The sequence below is a fragment of the Neoarius graeffei genome, chromosome 4, assembly GCF_027579695.1.
Source record: "Neoarius graeffei isolate fNeoGra1 chromosome 4, fNeoGra1.pri, whole genome shotgun sequence".
NCBI lineage: Eukaryota > Metazoa > Chordata > Actinopteri > Siluriformes > Ariidae > Neoarius > Neoarius graeffei.
This window is the reverse complement of record NC_083572.1, coordinates 41,311,078-41,327,620: the sequence shown is the minus strand read 5'-3', so window position 1 is coordinate 41,327,620 and position 16,543 is coordinate 41,311,078. Positions and strand designations below refer to the sequence as shown.

The 16,543-nt window shown below is 42.4% G+C and overlaps 1 protein-coding gene across 2 annotated transcripts in view; it reads left to right on the top strand.

The window, feature by feature from the left end:
• The first annotated feature begins 506 nt into the window (after positions 1–506).
• The window catches only part of pdzrn3b (PDZ domain containing RING finger 3b), a 268,429-nt gene continuing 252,392 nt past the window's right edge, over positions 507–16,543 (top strand). For both annotated transcript variants that reach the window (XM_060919259.1, XM_060919258.1), the window contains exons 1-2: positions 507–1,301; positions 13,583–13,669. In XM_060919259.1, the coding sequence (XP_060775242.1) occupies positions 585–1,301; positions 13,583–13,669 (804 nt within the window). In that variant the 5' untranslated portion in view covers positions 507–584. The remainder of the gene's footprint in view (positions 1,302–13,582; positions 13,670–16,543) is intronic.

Sequence of the window (16,543 nt, the reverse complement as noted above, 5' to 3'; positions counted from 1 at the left end):
TGATTAGTGCTGTAATGTTTGTGTCATCTCATTATCTCTAGCCGCTTTATCCTGTTTTACAGGGTTGCAGGCAAGCTGAAAGGTGGGGTACACCCTGGACAAGTCGCCAGGTCATCACAGGGCTGACAAATAGACACAGACAACCATTCACACTCACATTCACACCTACGCTCAATTTAGAGTCACCAGTTAACCTAACCTGCATGTCTTTGGACTGTGGGGGAAACCGGAGCACCCGGAGGAAACCCACACGGACACGGGGAGAACATGCAAACTCCACACAGAAAGGCCCTCGCCGGCCACGGGGCTCGAACCCAGGACCTTCTTGCTGTGAGGCGACAGCGCTAACACCACCGTACCGCCCCGTAATGTTTGTGTGTTACTTTATATTTTGTCCTCAGCCAGTGATAGAATGAGAGCTTATGCGCCGCTCTTAGACTCGTTACGGTAGAGCAGAGCAGGGTTCCCCTCACACCGCCCCCTAGTTACAAAGTTTCAGGCAATGAGTTTGTTGTTCAGAGAGAAGCGGTGCGGAGAGGTTCGATGCCCGAGTCCGCTGTGCTTTTTGTATTTGAAACCAAACCATGGGCTTTGAGTTGGAGCGGTTTAGCGGCGTCGTGGACCCGGACCTGAAGTGTAACCTCTGCCACAAAGTGCTGGAGGAGCCTCTCACAACGCCGTGCGGCCACGTCTTCTGCGCGGCGTGCGTGTTGCCGTGGGTGGCGCAGCAGCGCAGCTGTCCGGCGCAGTGCCGGCGGCGCGTGTCGGCCCAGGAGCTGCACCATGTTCCGCCGCTCAAGAGCCTCGTGCTCAAGCTGGATATCCGCTGCGAGCATCACGCGCGGGGCTGCCGCCAAGTCGTCAAGCTCCAGCAGCTCTCCGAGCACGCAGAGACGTGTGAGTTCGCCCCGGCGCGCTGCCGCAACGACGGCTGCAGCCAGGTGCTCAACCTCAAGGACGTGCACTTGCACATGCGCGACGCCTGCGAGTACCGGCCGGCTGGCGCGTGCGAGCAGGGCTGCGGGCTCGGCCTGACGCACCGCGAGCGCTACGTGGACGGACACTGCTGCGTGCGCGCGCTCAAGGCGCACAGCAGCGCGCTGCAGGCCCGAGTCAGCAGCCTGGAGAGCGAGTGGAAGAGGCAGGCGGGGCGCGCGAGCAAGCGCGAGAAATCCCTCCTGGCGCAGCTCTCCTCCGCGCACAGCGCGCTGCAGATAACGGCGCTGCGCTACCAGAGGAAGTTCACCGAGTACAGCGCGCGCATCGACTCGCTCACCAGGAGCTGCGCGACGCTTCCGAAGGTTGCGCTTCTTATTTTCTTTTAATTTTTTTCTGGCAAATTAAACATTTCAGAGCTTCGTTTTAATCCTTTTGGCAGGAGGTAAAGTTCAGTAACTACTTTCACTTCGTGTTTATGACTGTTTTGCCCAAATTGGCCTCAGTCAAACCATCACACACAGAGGGGGAGGGGGGTTAACTCTCTCAACTCAGCTGGATAAATTGTAATTTTATATAAAAAGTGTTTTTGTTTTTTAGCAAATGAAAGTAGTAACACTTGTCAGTATATCTCTAGCTTTCTCAGTTTTTTTTTTCTTTTCTCTCAAACTCAAAGCCAGGTTGCTGTGCCACAATGCGGGTTGAGATAATAATAAATGAAGCAGCTTTGTCGTTTCCAGAATAAAACTTTTTTTTTTTTTTAACAAATGAAAGAAGTAACACTTGTCTGTCTAGCTTTCTCAGGTTTTTTTTTTTTTACTTTTCCCTCACAAACTCAGAAGGCAAAAACCAGACTGCTGTGCCACAATGCGGGTTGAGATAATAAGAATGAAGGAGATTAAAAAAAAAAAAAAAGTTTTATTATAACAAACAAATGAAAGAAGTAACATTTTTCTATGTAACTAGCTTTCTCACTTTTTTTTTTCTTTTCTCTCACAAACTCAAAGCCAGGTTGCTGTGCCACAATGCGGGTTGAGATAATAAATGAAGCAGCTTTGTCGTTTCCAGAATAAAACTTTTTTTTTTAAACAAATGAAAGAAGTAACACTTGTCTGTCTAGCTTTCTCAGTTTTTTTTTTTTTTTTTTTACTTTTCTCTCACAAACTCAAAAGGCAAAAACCAGACTGCTGTGCCACAATGCGGGTTGAGATAATAAGAATGAAGGAGATTAAAAAAAAAAAAAAGTTTTATTATAACAAACAAATGAAAGAAGTAACATTTTTCTATGTAACTAGCTTTCTCACTTTTTTTTTCTTTTCTCTCACAAACTCAAAGCCAGGTTGCTGTGCCACAATGCGGGTTGAGATAATAAATGAAGCAGCTTTGTCGTTTCCAGAATAAAACTTTTTTTTTTAAACAAATGAAAGAAGTAACACTTGTCTGTCTAGCTTTCTCAGTTTTTTTTTTTTTTTTTTACTTTTCTCTCACAAACTCAAAAGGCAAAAACCAGACTGCTGTGCCACAATACGGGTTGAGATAATAAGAATGGAGATTAAAAAAAAAAAAAGTTTTATTATAACAAACAAATGAAAGAAGTAACACTTGTCTGTATATCTCTAGCTTTCTCAGTTTTTTTCCTTTTCTCTCACAAACTCAAAGCCAGGTTGCTGTGCCACAATGCGGGTTGAGATAATAATGAAGCAGCTTTTGTCGTTTCCAGAATAAAACTTTTTTTTTTTAAACAAATGAAAGAAGTAACACTTGTCTGTCTAGCTTTCTCAGGTTTTTTTTTTTACTTTTCTCTCACAAACTCAATAAAAGGCAAAAACCAGACTGCTGTGCCACAATGCGGGTTGAGATAAGAATGGAGATTAAAAAAAAAAGTTTTATTATAACAAACAAGTGAAAGAAGTAACATTTGTCTATGTAACTAGCTTTCTCAGTTTTTCTTTTCTTTCACAAACTTAGGCAAAACCAGACCTCTGCCACAATGCGGGTTGAGATAATAATATTGAAGCAGGTTATAATTTTTTTTTTTAAAGCAAACAAATGAAAGAAGTAACATGTGTCTATGTAACTAGCTTTCTCAGTTTTTTTTTCTTTTCTCTCACAAACTTGGGCAAAACCAGACTGCTGTGCCACAATGCGGGTTGAGATGATAATAATATTGAAGCAGGTTATAAGTTTTTTTTTTTAAAACAAACAAATGAAAGAAGTAGCACTTGTCTGTCTAGCTTTGTCAGTTTTTTTTTTCTTTTCTCTCACGAACTCTAAAAGGCAAAACCCGACTGCTGTGCCACAATGTGGGTTGAGATCTCATCTCATCTCATTATCTCTAGCCGCTTTATCCTTCTACAGGGTCGCAGGCAAGCTGGAGCCTATCCCAGCTGACTACGGGCGAAAGGCGGGGTACACCCTGGACAAGTCGCCAGGTCATCACAGGGCTGACACATAGACACAGACAACCATTCACACTCACACCTACGGTCAATTTAGAGTCACCAGTTAACCTAACCTGCATGTCTTTGGACTGTGGGGGAAACCGGAGCACCCGGAGGAAACCCACGCGGACACGGGGAGAACATGCAAACTCCACACAGAAAGGCCCTCGCCGGCCCCGGGGCTCGAACCCAGGACCTTCTTGCTGTGAGGCGACAGCGCTAACCACTACACCACCGTGCCGCCCGTGGGTTGAGATATTAATAATAATATTGAAGCAGATTATAATTAAAAAAACAAATGAAAAGTAGCATTTTGTCTATATACGTAGCTCTAGCTTTCTCGGGTTTCTTTTCTCTCACAAACTCGCTCAATAAAACAAAACCAGACTGCTGTGCCACAATGCGGGTTGAGATTATAAGAATGAAGCAGATTAAAAAAAAAAGTTTTATTATAACAAACAAATGAAAGAAGTAACATTTGCCTATATAACTAGCTTTCTCACTTTTTTTTTTTCTTCTTTTCTCTCACAAACTCAGGCAAAACCAGACTGCTGTGCCATAATGCGGGTTGAGATATTAATAATATCTCATCTCATTATCTCTAGCCGTTTTATCCTTCTACAGGGTCGCAGGCAAGCTGGAGCCTATCCCAGCTGACTACGGGTGAAAGGCGGGGTACACCCTGGACAAGTCGCCAGGTCATCACAGGGCTGACACATAGGCTACGTTTACATTACGTCGAATCAGCGGATCATCAGATTAACGTTCTTAAAACGATTCGCGTTTACACTAAAACCGTTAGCCGTGCACACAGCAACGCCAATACACGGATACGCTCGGCTCCGCAGGCATCCTGCGCTCCAAATCACTCCGCCCTGAACAGCGAGTGCCCTCTGGAGGGTGCGCACTCCGGCCCTGCGCAGCTCACAGAGCGTGCGAGTGAAGTGCACAAGCTGTGATTCGGGACTGAGCCGCTGTGCGCATATCACTTACCACTTGCAAGTGGAAGGATGGCAAGCCTAAAGACAATCATAACTACACAATGGGCAGTATTTGCATCAGTATTTGCAGTATTTTCATACTTTTATACTCTTTAATGAAAGGTGATACAAGGCGGAAGTCCGCGCCGTTTTTCAGCAGTCGCGTCACATGACCAACGCCAGCGAATCAGGAAGGTGGATGTCACAGTGACGTTGTCCAATGAGACGCCAGCTAGAGCTCAGCACAGCGTATTCGCGTATCTCACTGACTACGTTTACATGCACGTCCAAATCGAGCTGCTGTTGGTAATCGAGCAAAGGGTCCCAGCAGGGGTGCCAGAGAAATCCAATCCTACATGCACAAGTGAAATCGGGCTATTGTGCAAGGTGCATTGTGCACCCGAGCCACACGTGGCACTACACGCCCCATCGTGTTGGTACACTTCCGGTTGTCGTCATGAAGAAGAGCTATAGTGTTGCCAGATACTGCTGACGTTTTCCAGCCCAAAACATGTTCAAAATCCGCTAAAATGCACTTAAAACCCCCAATCTGGCAACACTAGGCCAGTTCCGTGTTCAAGTTGTTAGGCTTGCTCTAACAGACTATGGCTACAAACTGTCCGGCGCAGACCACTGTTTTGTAAGAAAACTTATTTTGCACAATAATATTTTTCTAAAGTCCATTTTTTGCTTACAAAAAAATTTTTTTTTTTTGCTTACAATTTAACTTGTCTTAATAAACACACAAAGTTCAGTTGTTTTGTTTTTATTGACATTCTTCAGATGTTGGACATATATATATACACACACACAAATACAATGACTTGTTTATGTACACAATTCACAGCTATGCAACAGCTGTACAGATGTATTTGGTGATACAGTAAGTGAGCTAAATTTTAACAGTGCAAACAATGCCACAAAAAGAAAAGATTCATGCCGTTGTCATGATTCGTTGTCATGCCGACCGAGGCTGTTGTGTTTCCCGCTTGTGGTCTCGTCACTCGTCACTTCCGGAAGTAGCTCGACAACTAGCTCGATAGGGTATACATGCACAAAGTAGCTCGGCAGAAATCGCATAAACTAGGTCGTGTAGCTCGATTCCGAGAAATCAAGTTCGGTTCAATTTCAGCCGAATTAAGGTGTATACATGGCATTTTGAACTTCGATTTCAGTCGAGCAACGGCAGAAATTCGATTCTATGTGCATGTAAACGTAGTGAGTGTTTACACAGCACCGGACCAGATACGATCTAGATTGAATACGTGGACCCTGGCGGATTCCCGTTTCCCGGCTTTTCCAGGGGGTTTAATGTAAATGGACAGTGCATCCGCGAAGAAAACGAGACAGATACGGTCTAATGTAAACGTAGCCATAGACACAGACAACCATTCACACTCACATTCACACCTACGGTCAATTTAGAGTCACCAGTTAACCTAACCTGCATGTCTTTGGACTGTGGGGGAAACCGGAGCACCCGGAGGAAACCCACGCGGACACGGGGAGAACATGCAAACTCCACACAAAGGCCCTCGCCAGCCATGGGGCTCAAACCCGGACCTTCTTGATGTGAAGCGACAGCGCTAACCACTACACCACCGTGCCGCCTTAATAATATTGAAGCAGATTATAATTTTTTAAAAAATGGAAGTAACATATTTGTCTATATAGCTCTAGCTTTCTCACGTGTTTTTTTTTTCTTCTTTTCTCTCACAAACTCACTCAATAAAACAAAACCAGACTGCTGTGCCACAATGTGGGTTATGATGATATTGAAGCAGATCTGTTATTTCCAGAATATAACTTTTTTTTTCTTTAAAACAAAAGAAAGTAACACTTGTCTATATAACTCTAGCTTTCTCAGTTTTTTTTTTTTCTGTCACAAACTCACTCAATAAAAGACAAAACCAGATTGCTGTGCCACAATGCAGGTTGAGATATTAATAATATTGAAGCAGATCTGTCATTTCCAGAATGTTCCAGGCTAAAGCACTTTAGCCTCCTGTGTGAAATTAACCTGCACCTCAAGTGTCAGTTTTACTTGATTATATTATGAACAGTGATGGGAATAACGGCGTTACTTTTTTTTAGTAACGAGTCATCTAACTAATTACTTTTTACATCGTTATAACGCCGTTCCCGTTACTTACAATAAAATACTATGCGTTACTTTATTAAAGCTGTTTTAATCTGGCACGCTGCTCGTTCAGCCTTTCTTTCCTCTGCTTTAGTGTGGGGCGGGGAGACGCGAGACAACAGCATAGTAAGCCAATCAGAGTGGATTTGGACAGCATACGTAGGTAGGCTCCGCCTACTGCACTACTGCGCGCTCTTTCAATCAGAAGACACAGCGATGGCGAGCGGTCAGCCCAACACTGCGTTATCACATTGGAAATACAGCCATTACTTTTCATTACTTTAAATAAAAGGCAAAAATGTGTACGTGCAATGCACATTATGTCGAGGAACAAAGCGTTTGTCCTCGTCAGTGGCCAGTAATTAGTAACATAATTTTAATAACTACAAAAATATATTAAATTTGATAGATGTCTTATCTCACATTGTCCCACAAAAATATTAATATAGTGTAGATAACGTTACTAATTGGTTCTGTTAAGTTTCCATTTCAGTCATTAAACACAATTAACATTCACTTTTATTATGATTACACTAATTGAATTTGATTTTTTATTTTGGGGGGGTAACACAAAATGTAACAGAATAATTACTTTCCCTGGTAATTAGTTACTTTTATGACAAAGTAACTCCGTTACTAACTCAGTTACTTTTTGGGAAAAGTAACTAGTAACCATAACTAATTACTTTTTGAAAGTAACGTGCCCAACACTGATTATGAATATGTTGCATAAACCGTGTCCCCTAACTTTTCAACACTTTTTTTTTTTTTTTGGGTGTGTGCATGTTTTTTAAATAACAGCTTGAAAAACACCTAGTGGTGAAAAACAAAGCCGCAGTGTAGAGTAGCTCTCTCAGGAGCGCTGTACTCAGGGCGTTGTTTAAATCATGGGGCTGGATCACGCCTACACTGTACTACCTCTGAAAGTTTGTGGTCATGTTCAAATCTCATCTCATAAAATGCTGACTGAGTCATTATGGCTTTAAACTCCGAGGAGCTTTCTCTAAACCAGTACTAATATTTCTGTGCCTTCAGCTGGGATGGAAGTCAGAGAAGGAAACTAGGTGCACTGTGTGTGTGGTGTGTGTTGTTTCATCCATGATCTTTGGCTCCAGTGGATATTTCCCAACCATCATGGAGTAAGACTGGGCAGGGTTGGACGCCATCATTTCTCTATTACCACCATTTCCTTATCTTAGTAGCAGGAGTAGAAATAAGTCAGGGTTTTTGTTTTTGTCCCCCACAAGCCAGAAGGGAGAGTTGGGTTAGAAATCTACTGGCTTTTCCCAGTTCCAGGTGGCCCTTCAATCTATCTAGCGTGAGATCAGGGACCGGTCAGAGAGGACTGTAAATCTAGAAATATTAGTGACCACTTTATTTTATCACTTTTAGAAAACCGGAAAACTTGACATTTAAAGTGCATATCGCGGGTAAATTCAGGAGCAAGATCAATGTAATTCTCCTATTTTATATTAAACTTTGGTCAAATATCTGTTGCATTTTGTGCAATTTTTTTAACTTGTGCAATACCAGAAAAATGCAGTTGAAATCAAGCCATTTGAGGCGAATTGGTCCACCTCTGAAAAAACTTGGCATTTGGATTTCCCGGCAAACGTTGATTTTCGTGACGTTGCGTGCGGGACGCCTCCCTCTGAATCCTACGTCAGCGCTGGTTTGTTTATGAGAAAACGACCTGGTGGTTTTCTGCAAATTTCTTCAATGTTATCACGTCATTATTAAAATGGTTAACAGATGTATCGTAGGAGGGTGTAGCAACACCAATCTTGATGGGATTAGTACTCATCGTTTCCCAAAAGACCGGACAACGAGAGAGAAATGGGAGCGCTTGGTCTACACAGACTGTACACTGAAACCGTGCAAAGCTCTCACAGCCTGCTGGCGCTTCCGCAGGTAACGTCACGAATCTGGCTCCAGACTCCCTTGGGATTTTTCTAGAGGAGTTTTATTTTTTTCTGCTGTAGACAGATGGCCTTGTGCAAAAGTACCCTTCTGGATGAGTGTGTAAAGGGACGTACTTTCATGTATTTAAAAAAAAAAAATTGGTCCAGGATATGCACTTTAAGTTGTGCTAATAGGCGCCATGGTGGTGTAGTGGTTAGCACTGTCGCCTCACACCAAGAAGGTCCTGGGTTCAAGCCCAGTGGCCAGCGGGGGGCTTTTCTGTGTGGAGTTTGCATGTTGTCTGCGTGGGTTTCCTCCGGGTGCTCTGGTTTCCCCCACAGCCCAAAGACATGCGGTTTGGTTAACGTAGGGCAGCCGTGACCTGAGGTTGGGCTGAAGTGCCCTTGAACAAGGAATCTCTGGGTGCTGTAGCATAGCTGCCCACTGCTCTGGGTAGGTGTGTGTGCTCATTGCTCGTGTGTGTGTTCACTGCTTCAGATTTGTTAAATTTCACTGTGTGCTCGAGTGTGTGTGTGTGTGTGAGACAAAGGCATCTTCTTTTAATAATAATTTTGGTACAACAAATAAAAGAATTTCCCAATCACTGTCATTCTATGGCTCTATTATTAGGCAAATTTAGCAACTTTTCCAAAAGTGCTCAATCTTAAGGACACTATATTAAGTAATTTACAATACTTAAATCATGGACAGTTTAAAAAAAAAAAAAAAAAAGGAGCGGAGTAGAATATTACCACACATTTTAGCCACATTATGTCTAGACTGCATGTAATTGTGATAACTTATCTGAAATCATTGATGTTCTATTAGTCTAAATATGGAGGGGATTATAGGAAGTCGTGCATGCTGATTGGTTAAGAAATTCGGAACATTTCTCGATTATCACCTCGAGTGGCTCGGCAAAATGGTGGCCAATCGCTTTGTCATTGTAAGTGAGGAAGAATTGCAATGCCTACATTCCATATATGGTTAATTGTGGGCGTGTCTATATTTCCATCATCACTAGCATGCACGCTTTGAGTGGCTAGCTTACACGTGTGTATGATATGCATAGGCACTGTTATTGAACCATTTCTCTGCAGTGTAGACAAGAGGGCCCAGGTTTCAAGCTGGAAGTACAGAGTCTGTCCTGGGAACGTGATGCAAAGCAAAGTCGCAGCCTTGATGGGGCGCCAGGCCATTGCACCATCGAAAGTATTTTTTAATCATACATTTATTGCATGCATTTTGAGACTCTGCCACTGAAATGTGTTTCCCCCCTCAATCTTAAACTCGGGTTGCTATCTGTGTTAAGTTTCTCAGCGTGTCTGTATGGGTTTCCTCCTTTTTTTTTTTTTTTTTTTTTTTTTTAAAAGTTGATTCACTTTGGTGTTGTCGCCTGCCTACTTTGACACAGCTTTTTATTTATTTATTTTTTTGTTAACTCTGACAAAGTAGTGTCGGTGGGTTGTGAGGAGATTTCTTCCCCATGTCTAGCCCTGAGTCATGCTTGTCGGCTACAGTTTTTCACCTGCTCGCAGGGGGAAGGGAATGTTTATGACTCTACCGTCTTCACAAGCACACAAGTTAGCTTCTCTGCTAAGGATTTTCTGTATCGGAGCATTACAAATAGGAAGAGACTACATGGGTGTCTGTCGCTGAAAAGACAGTAAAGTTCTTATGACTTTAAATATTTTTAGACATGGTAAAAGAGCCCTGTGTTTGGGATGCGAATATTTGTTGAAATGAATCGTTACATCTTGGGCCCAGTTGAAATGGACTAGAGGTGTGGCATGAAAAATTGCTGAATATAGGAAACATTCTTAGTAGGCTGTGTACACTAAGCCAGGATTCTATAATGTAAATGTTGAATTCCTTTCCTTACTGTGCTTCGGAAGCTGTAGAGTGGAGGTCGAACCTGGATCAGTAATGAGCCTCAAACCAGATCATTGAACTAAGGCAGGGTCAGTTGAGCATTGGTATTTGAGTTTGATCAATGAAGTTCCAGATGTGATGAAATCCTCTAGAGCTGCATCTGATCATCTCAAAAACAAGCACCGTATCAGCAGGCAGTGATATTTAAGGGAAAGAAAATGACTACTTGAAGAAATAATCTGTTCAATTTATATAGTGCCTTTCTCACACCCAAGGTTGCTTTACAATTGGGGGGGAAAGAGTCCACCAAAAGATAAATCCCACGCCGTCTGTACAGCCGCCACGCCGCCGCCGGGCAGCATCACTCAGAACACCACGCCAAGCACAAAAGCACCGCTGGACAACCCTGATGTTAAAAGAACAGTGAGCTCACTGCAGTCCATAGCAAGAAGCACAGGCATCACCCACGGCGGACCAAGGTCTGAAGGGAACCGATGCCCAAAACTGGGTCCAGAGCTACACCACAACCGGCAGACAAAACATTTGAACAAACTTCAAACTACACAAATGCAAAAAAGAAAAGTGAAAAGCTCCGGTGAGAAGCAGCAGCCAAAATGCGCATGGCGTACTCTCAACCGGAAACTGAAACAATACCCATACATGGTGCTGATCTGATCTGTCCCGTCCTGTCCTGTCCCACCCCCCCCCCAAAAAAAAGCCATCACAATACAGTACTGAGTGATATGAGCGTAGATGAAGAAATGTTTGGTCAGGTGTAGCTGGGTAATGTACGGTCTTATTGTTTCCACTGATGATTCCATCAGTCAAGAGAATGCCATCATGCCAGTGTGTATAGCTGGAGAAAGTTGTATAATTGGCCATTGAGTGCCCTACGTTGTTGGTGTATGACTGTTTGTTTGTTTCTTGGCTTTTTTTTTTAAATAGATAGTGGGCGGTGGTGTAGTGGTTAGTGCTGTCGCCTCACAGCAAGAAGGTCCGGGTTCAAGCCCTGTGGCTGGCGAGGGTCATGTACGGAAACTCTGTGCGGAGTTTGCATGTTCTCCCCGTGTCCGCATGGGTTTCCTCCGGGTGCTCCGTTTTCCCCCACAGTCCAAAGGCATGCAGGTTAGGTTAACTGGTGACTCTAAATTGACCGTAGGTGTGAATGTGAGTGTGAATGGTTGTCTGTGTCTATGTGTCAGCCCTGTGATGACCTGGCGACTTGTCCAGGGTGTACCCCGCCTTTCGCCCGTAGTCAGCTGGGATAGGCTCCAGCTTGCCTGCGACCCTGTAGAACAGGATAAAGCGGCTACAGATAATGAGATGAAATAGATAGTGGAAGCTAGGGTTTAGGTTTCCCATATCAAGTTTTTGGGTCTGAAACCACCAAATAACTTTTTATTTATTTATTTAAATCATGATGGGCATATCGGATGAAAATTCAATCCAAATTGCTTGAAACGGCTCTCATTGAATTCAGAATCAAATGCAGAACAACATACTTTTTTTACAGAATTAAAATGTTTTATCCGTTCTTGAGATATTACAAATCATGTACTGAAAAAGCAGCTTAATTTTTAGAAAACTGCTGTAATATTATGTAACAGGATCACATGGTCCAAAATGGGCCTCATTAACGAATGAGATCACGTTTTTTTTGTTTTCTTTTTTCTTCATAACGCTTTTATTTTTCAAGATATTTACATGGAAATTTGCAGGCACATAGATGGTTGTATACTGAATACAAAGTTTGGAAAAATTTGTAAAACCAAATTGTGCAAATTATTTAATTAGTATTGATTATGCTACTTGGGTAGAAACGTTAAATCGGTACACTCTCTTCAAAGTTTCACTAAATGGCTTTATTTGTGCACTATAAAGGTGATCTTGACTCTCATTTATACATCTCAAAGAAGGAGAAATCAATGCTAATTGCAAATACAATTATATGCGTAAATAAGCACTGAATGTCCTTCACATTTACCATTCTCTATCAAAATAAAGTAATAAAAGATTTTCTAATGCCCTCTTTGTACTCTGTAGGCCTTTGTATTTCTAAATAGGGCTTACTAGTGTTTTATATGAAAGAATATAAATGATTATTTCGATTAATATTCACAGCGTTCAAGGCGAACCTCGAAAAAACTTAGTGAGCCGCATCCAATAAATAATTTCAGCTAACTGAACTGAAATTGACACTCGCGTTTCTGACTTCCATTTTTTTTAAATCTCATTCCGACCACTAAGATCTCTATTTTTCATCAAAACTACAGTTGTACTCTAAAATAGTTATTTACATGAATCAGTTTTATTTGAAAAAAGTCATTAAAGCTATGAAAACTCACTTCAGAGTCTGCCGTGAATCATAACGTCAAAACTAGCAGACGTAAAATTTTGCTGAATACGTCATCAGAAACGGTGAGAGCGAGAGAACATCCCTATAAAACTTATCTGATTTGATATTCACGAGTAATCCAGTTGGAAACCGATCAGAAGAGAGAGAGCCTGACCGCTTTCCCGTGACTCAGAAAGAACCAGCAGTTTCCCGACGTCATATGAGCTGAGTTTTTACTCTGTTGTACCAACTTCAACCTGCCGTTACTCCCAATGTAAAGAAACTCATCTTAATGAGAGAAATGTCTTTGGAAAGCAGAGATTATAAGCTTTTTAATGATAGAAAATATTCAAGAGGTAAGCAATGACAGATTTGGAAACTTAAATGAGCGTCTACATGCACAATTTTCACACCACGGCCAATGAGCGTATGATGTGTCTCATGATGGTCACGTTACTCTGCTCTTGTCGTTAAAGAGAATAACGTACACCCTTGACTCATTTTAGCACACTCATGGTTTCCCATGGAATTCTGGGATTTGGGCATCTGTTTTGGCTTGTTAGATTCCAAACTGAGACCCCTGTGCTGCCTGCAGACAGCTATAAAAGGCTGACACTGTACATACCATTAAAATATGTGTTCTATTTAGACACGGTATCCTATGGTGTACAGAATGGACAGCTGACTACCCACTACCGCCACCTTAACAGACAGAGGGATTAGACACGTGTCTGGTTTCCAAATCCCTTTTGTCATCCCTCTTTTGGAAGTGGCTATAGGTTTATTAATAAGCTTAATGTATCAGGAAATACCAACGCTTTTAACCCTGAAAGCTAATGGTCGCTTGACAGCACTTTTGTCTCAGACTTGAGCTCGAAATAATTCAGTTTATGTACATGAATTGAAGATGAAAATGTGCCCTTTTTTTCATGTGTGCCATTTGCCTTTTTTTTTCTCTCTCTCTCTCTCTCTCCAGGGTGGCGAGAGCAAAAGTGTCACAGTTGTGCTCCACAGAGAGTCTGGATCTTTGGGCTTTAATATTGTTGGAGGACGACCATGTGTGGTGAGTCTCAAAACAGGTCAACATATTGCTGGGTTTCACGTGATGTCACATCCGCCTCATTAGTTATTCAGAACTTTAGCTGGTGATCTACCAAAGCTCAGTTGACCAAGCTTTTGTACGGAGAAGGTGTATTGCTAGCGTGAAAAATGCCTGACGCTTGCGTTGTTTTAGGTTGTTCGAATCGATCAAACTGTGAAACTGATAAGTTTCTTCAGGGTTCCCCATGAACTAATCAAGGGTGAACGAACACAGGATTTCACAAAAAGACGTCGAGAAAGGTGGCTTTTGAACCTCTCACTGAAATCGAAGGGAGCCGAGTCGAAGCGTGCTTGAGTTTGCAGTGATCACTTGATGAAAAGTTTGTATTTCTCTCTCTCTCTCCCTCTCTCTCTCTTTTTTTTTTTTTTTAATATATATTATATAAAGTCACGAAGCACTAAAGTCCCCAGCTGTTTCTTTGTTCACTCCTTAGTCTATATGCGTGAAGGTCGCGACAAAATTCTTCTCTAGCTGTACAGTTACAATGTGCCGTGATCACTTCTCCATCTTGTTTAACTAAGATCCAGGTCTTTTAAAGGGGTTTCGGATGATCTTTGTGAATGATTTACTTGAGAGATAAGAGCCAACACAAGTGAGAATCAAGCCAACTGTGTTTACGCTTCAACTTGCAGCACGTCGTTGTAAAGACGCGAACGAAAAGCTTAAACATAATCACACGGGCAAAAACAATCCAGGATTCATTGGGCAGCGACTTGATAGCGAGGTCCTTTACCCAGCCACGTGCAAAAAAGTTGTAAGCCTCTACACTCTTCCACACTTTCATCTGTTTTGCGGTGTAGAAGGACGTCTGCAACACCAGATAGTTCGAGATGTCGGGGAACTCAACTGAAGGGTAGGTTTCGAGATCATATGACAAATCCTTCCTTCCCAGACTGTAGGGCTCGATTCCATTGCACATAGCAATCTTCTGAATGTATCTAAAGCCAGCAGTGGCTTCTAGATTACGAGCGTACTCTAAGTTATCGCTAGTTGTTTGCACTACGGCAGCCGTTTAGACCACCAGCTATTTCACTTCCTGTAAAACCGCTAAGAAAAGTCATGTGACTGAAACCCAGCAATTGCCATTAGTTTATATTCCTATAGTCATATTTGTATAACCTAAGTATCTTAGAATGTCATGCAATTTCTGTAAATATGTAATTAAACCAGCGACCAATCAGTATGACCAGCTGACCAACCTGATTCATTAAAGTGCGCGTCACGGGTAAATTCAGGAGCGAGATCAATGTAATTCTCCTATTTTATATTAAACTTTGGTCAAATATCTGTTACATTTTGCATTTTGTGCAATTTTTTTTTACCTTGCGCAATACCAGAAAAATTCAGTTGAAATCAAGCCATTTGAGGCGAATTGGGCCGCCTCTGAAAAAACTTGGCATTTGGATTTCCCGGCAAACGTTGATTTTCGTGACGTTGCGTGCGGGACGCCTCCCTCTGAATCCTACGTCAGCGCTGGTTTGTTTGAGAAAACGACCTGGTGGTTTTCTGCAGATTTCTTCAACGTTATCGCATAATGATTAAAATGGTTAACAGATGTATCGTAGGAGGGTGTAGCAACACCAATCTTGATGGGATTAGTACTCATCGTTTCCCAAAAGTCCGGACAATGAGAGAGAAATGGGAGCGCTTGGTCTACACAGGCTGTGCACTGAAACCGTGCAAGCTCTCGTAGCCTGCTGGCGCTTCTGCAAATAACGTCACGATTCTTGCTCCAGACTCCGTTGGGATTTTTCCAGTGGAGTTTTATTTTTTTCTGCTGTAGACAGATGGCCTTGTGCAAAATTACCCTTCTGGATGAGTGTGTAAAGCAGGGGTGGGCAATTATTTTTTTCCATGGGGCCACATGAGAAACAGAATTTTGTGGAGGGCCGGACCAAAAGGCTGAACAAAATTCTGCATAATATTAATTGTATTTCTTTATATAAAGCAGTAAATAACATTGTTTTTACAAGCTGGTAAAAGGATGGAAAAAACGAGGTTGCCTTACAAAAAATGTCATTTTATTCAATCAAATTTCCCAAAACAATGGTTAACAAAATGTGAACGTTTGTACCTAATTTTTTTTTCAGTCACATTCACCCCAAAACACAATAAAGACATCACAATATTGTCTTTCTACTCCAAATATCAAGCACCAAGTCCACCAAGCACTCTTTCACAAATTCCCCCTCCGAGAATGGCTTACTGTTTTTAGCGAGTTTGTGGGAAAGCACAAAGCTGGTCTTGGTTGCTGCATCCCTGGATGTGTGACGCTTGGTAAAAAAAGCCTTGCTGCTTTTCTAGCTTAGCCAGCAAAGCTTCCGATGTCCACGCTATTTCAGCATCAGTCAAGTTTCGGTATTTCTCAGCGTGCTTCGTCTGGTAATGCCGACTCAAATTGTAGTCTTTGGACATGACGATCTGCTCTCCGCAAACTAAACACACGGCTTTATCTCTGACTTCGGTAAATAAATACTTAGCAGTCCATGTTTTGTTGAAAGCCCTGCATTCGGCATCTACCTTTCTTCTTTTTGCAGACATTTTGGGGGCTAAAGTCTTCTTATGACCTGCTCGCAACAACGTCGATTCGGTGTAGGTATCAGATCTACAGATCGGCTCGGGCTCCAGCGCCTGCTGGTGACGTCACACTATGTGATTGGCTGGACCGTTTGAAGGATGACGTACAAGTTTGTGGTTGGTCTGGACAAATTACGGAAGTAGTTATCGCGGGATGTCATGTTCATGTCGCGCGCGTTGGGTTTTGTTGAACACAATTTCAAAATAAAAGCAATGCACATGGGGTAAAATTAGAAAATACGTTTATTTTGTAATTTC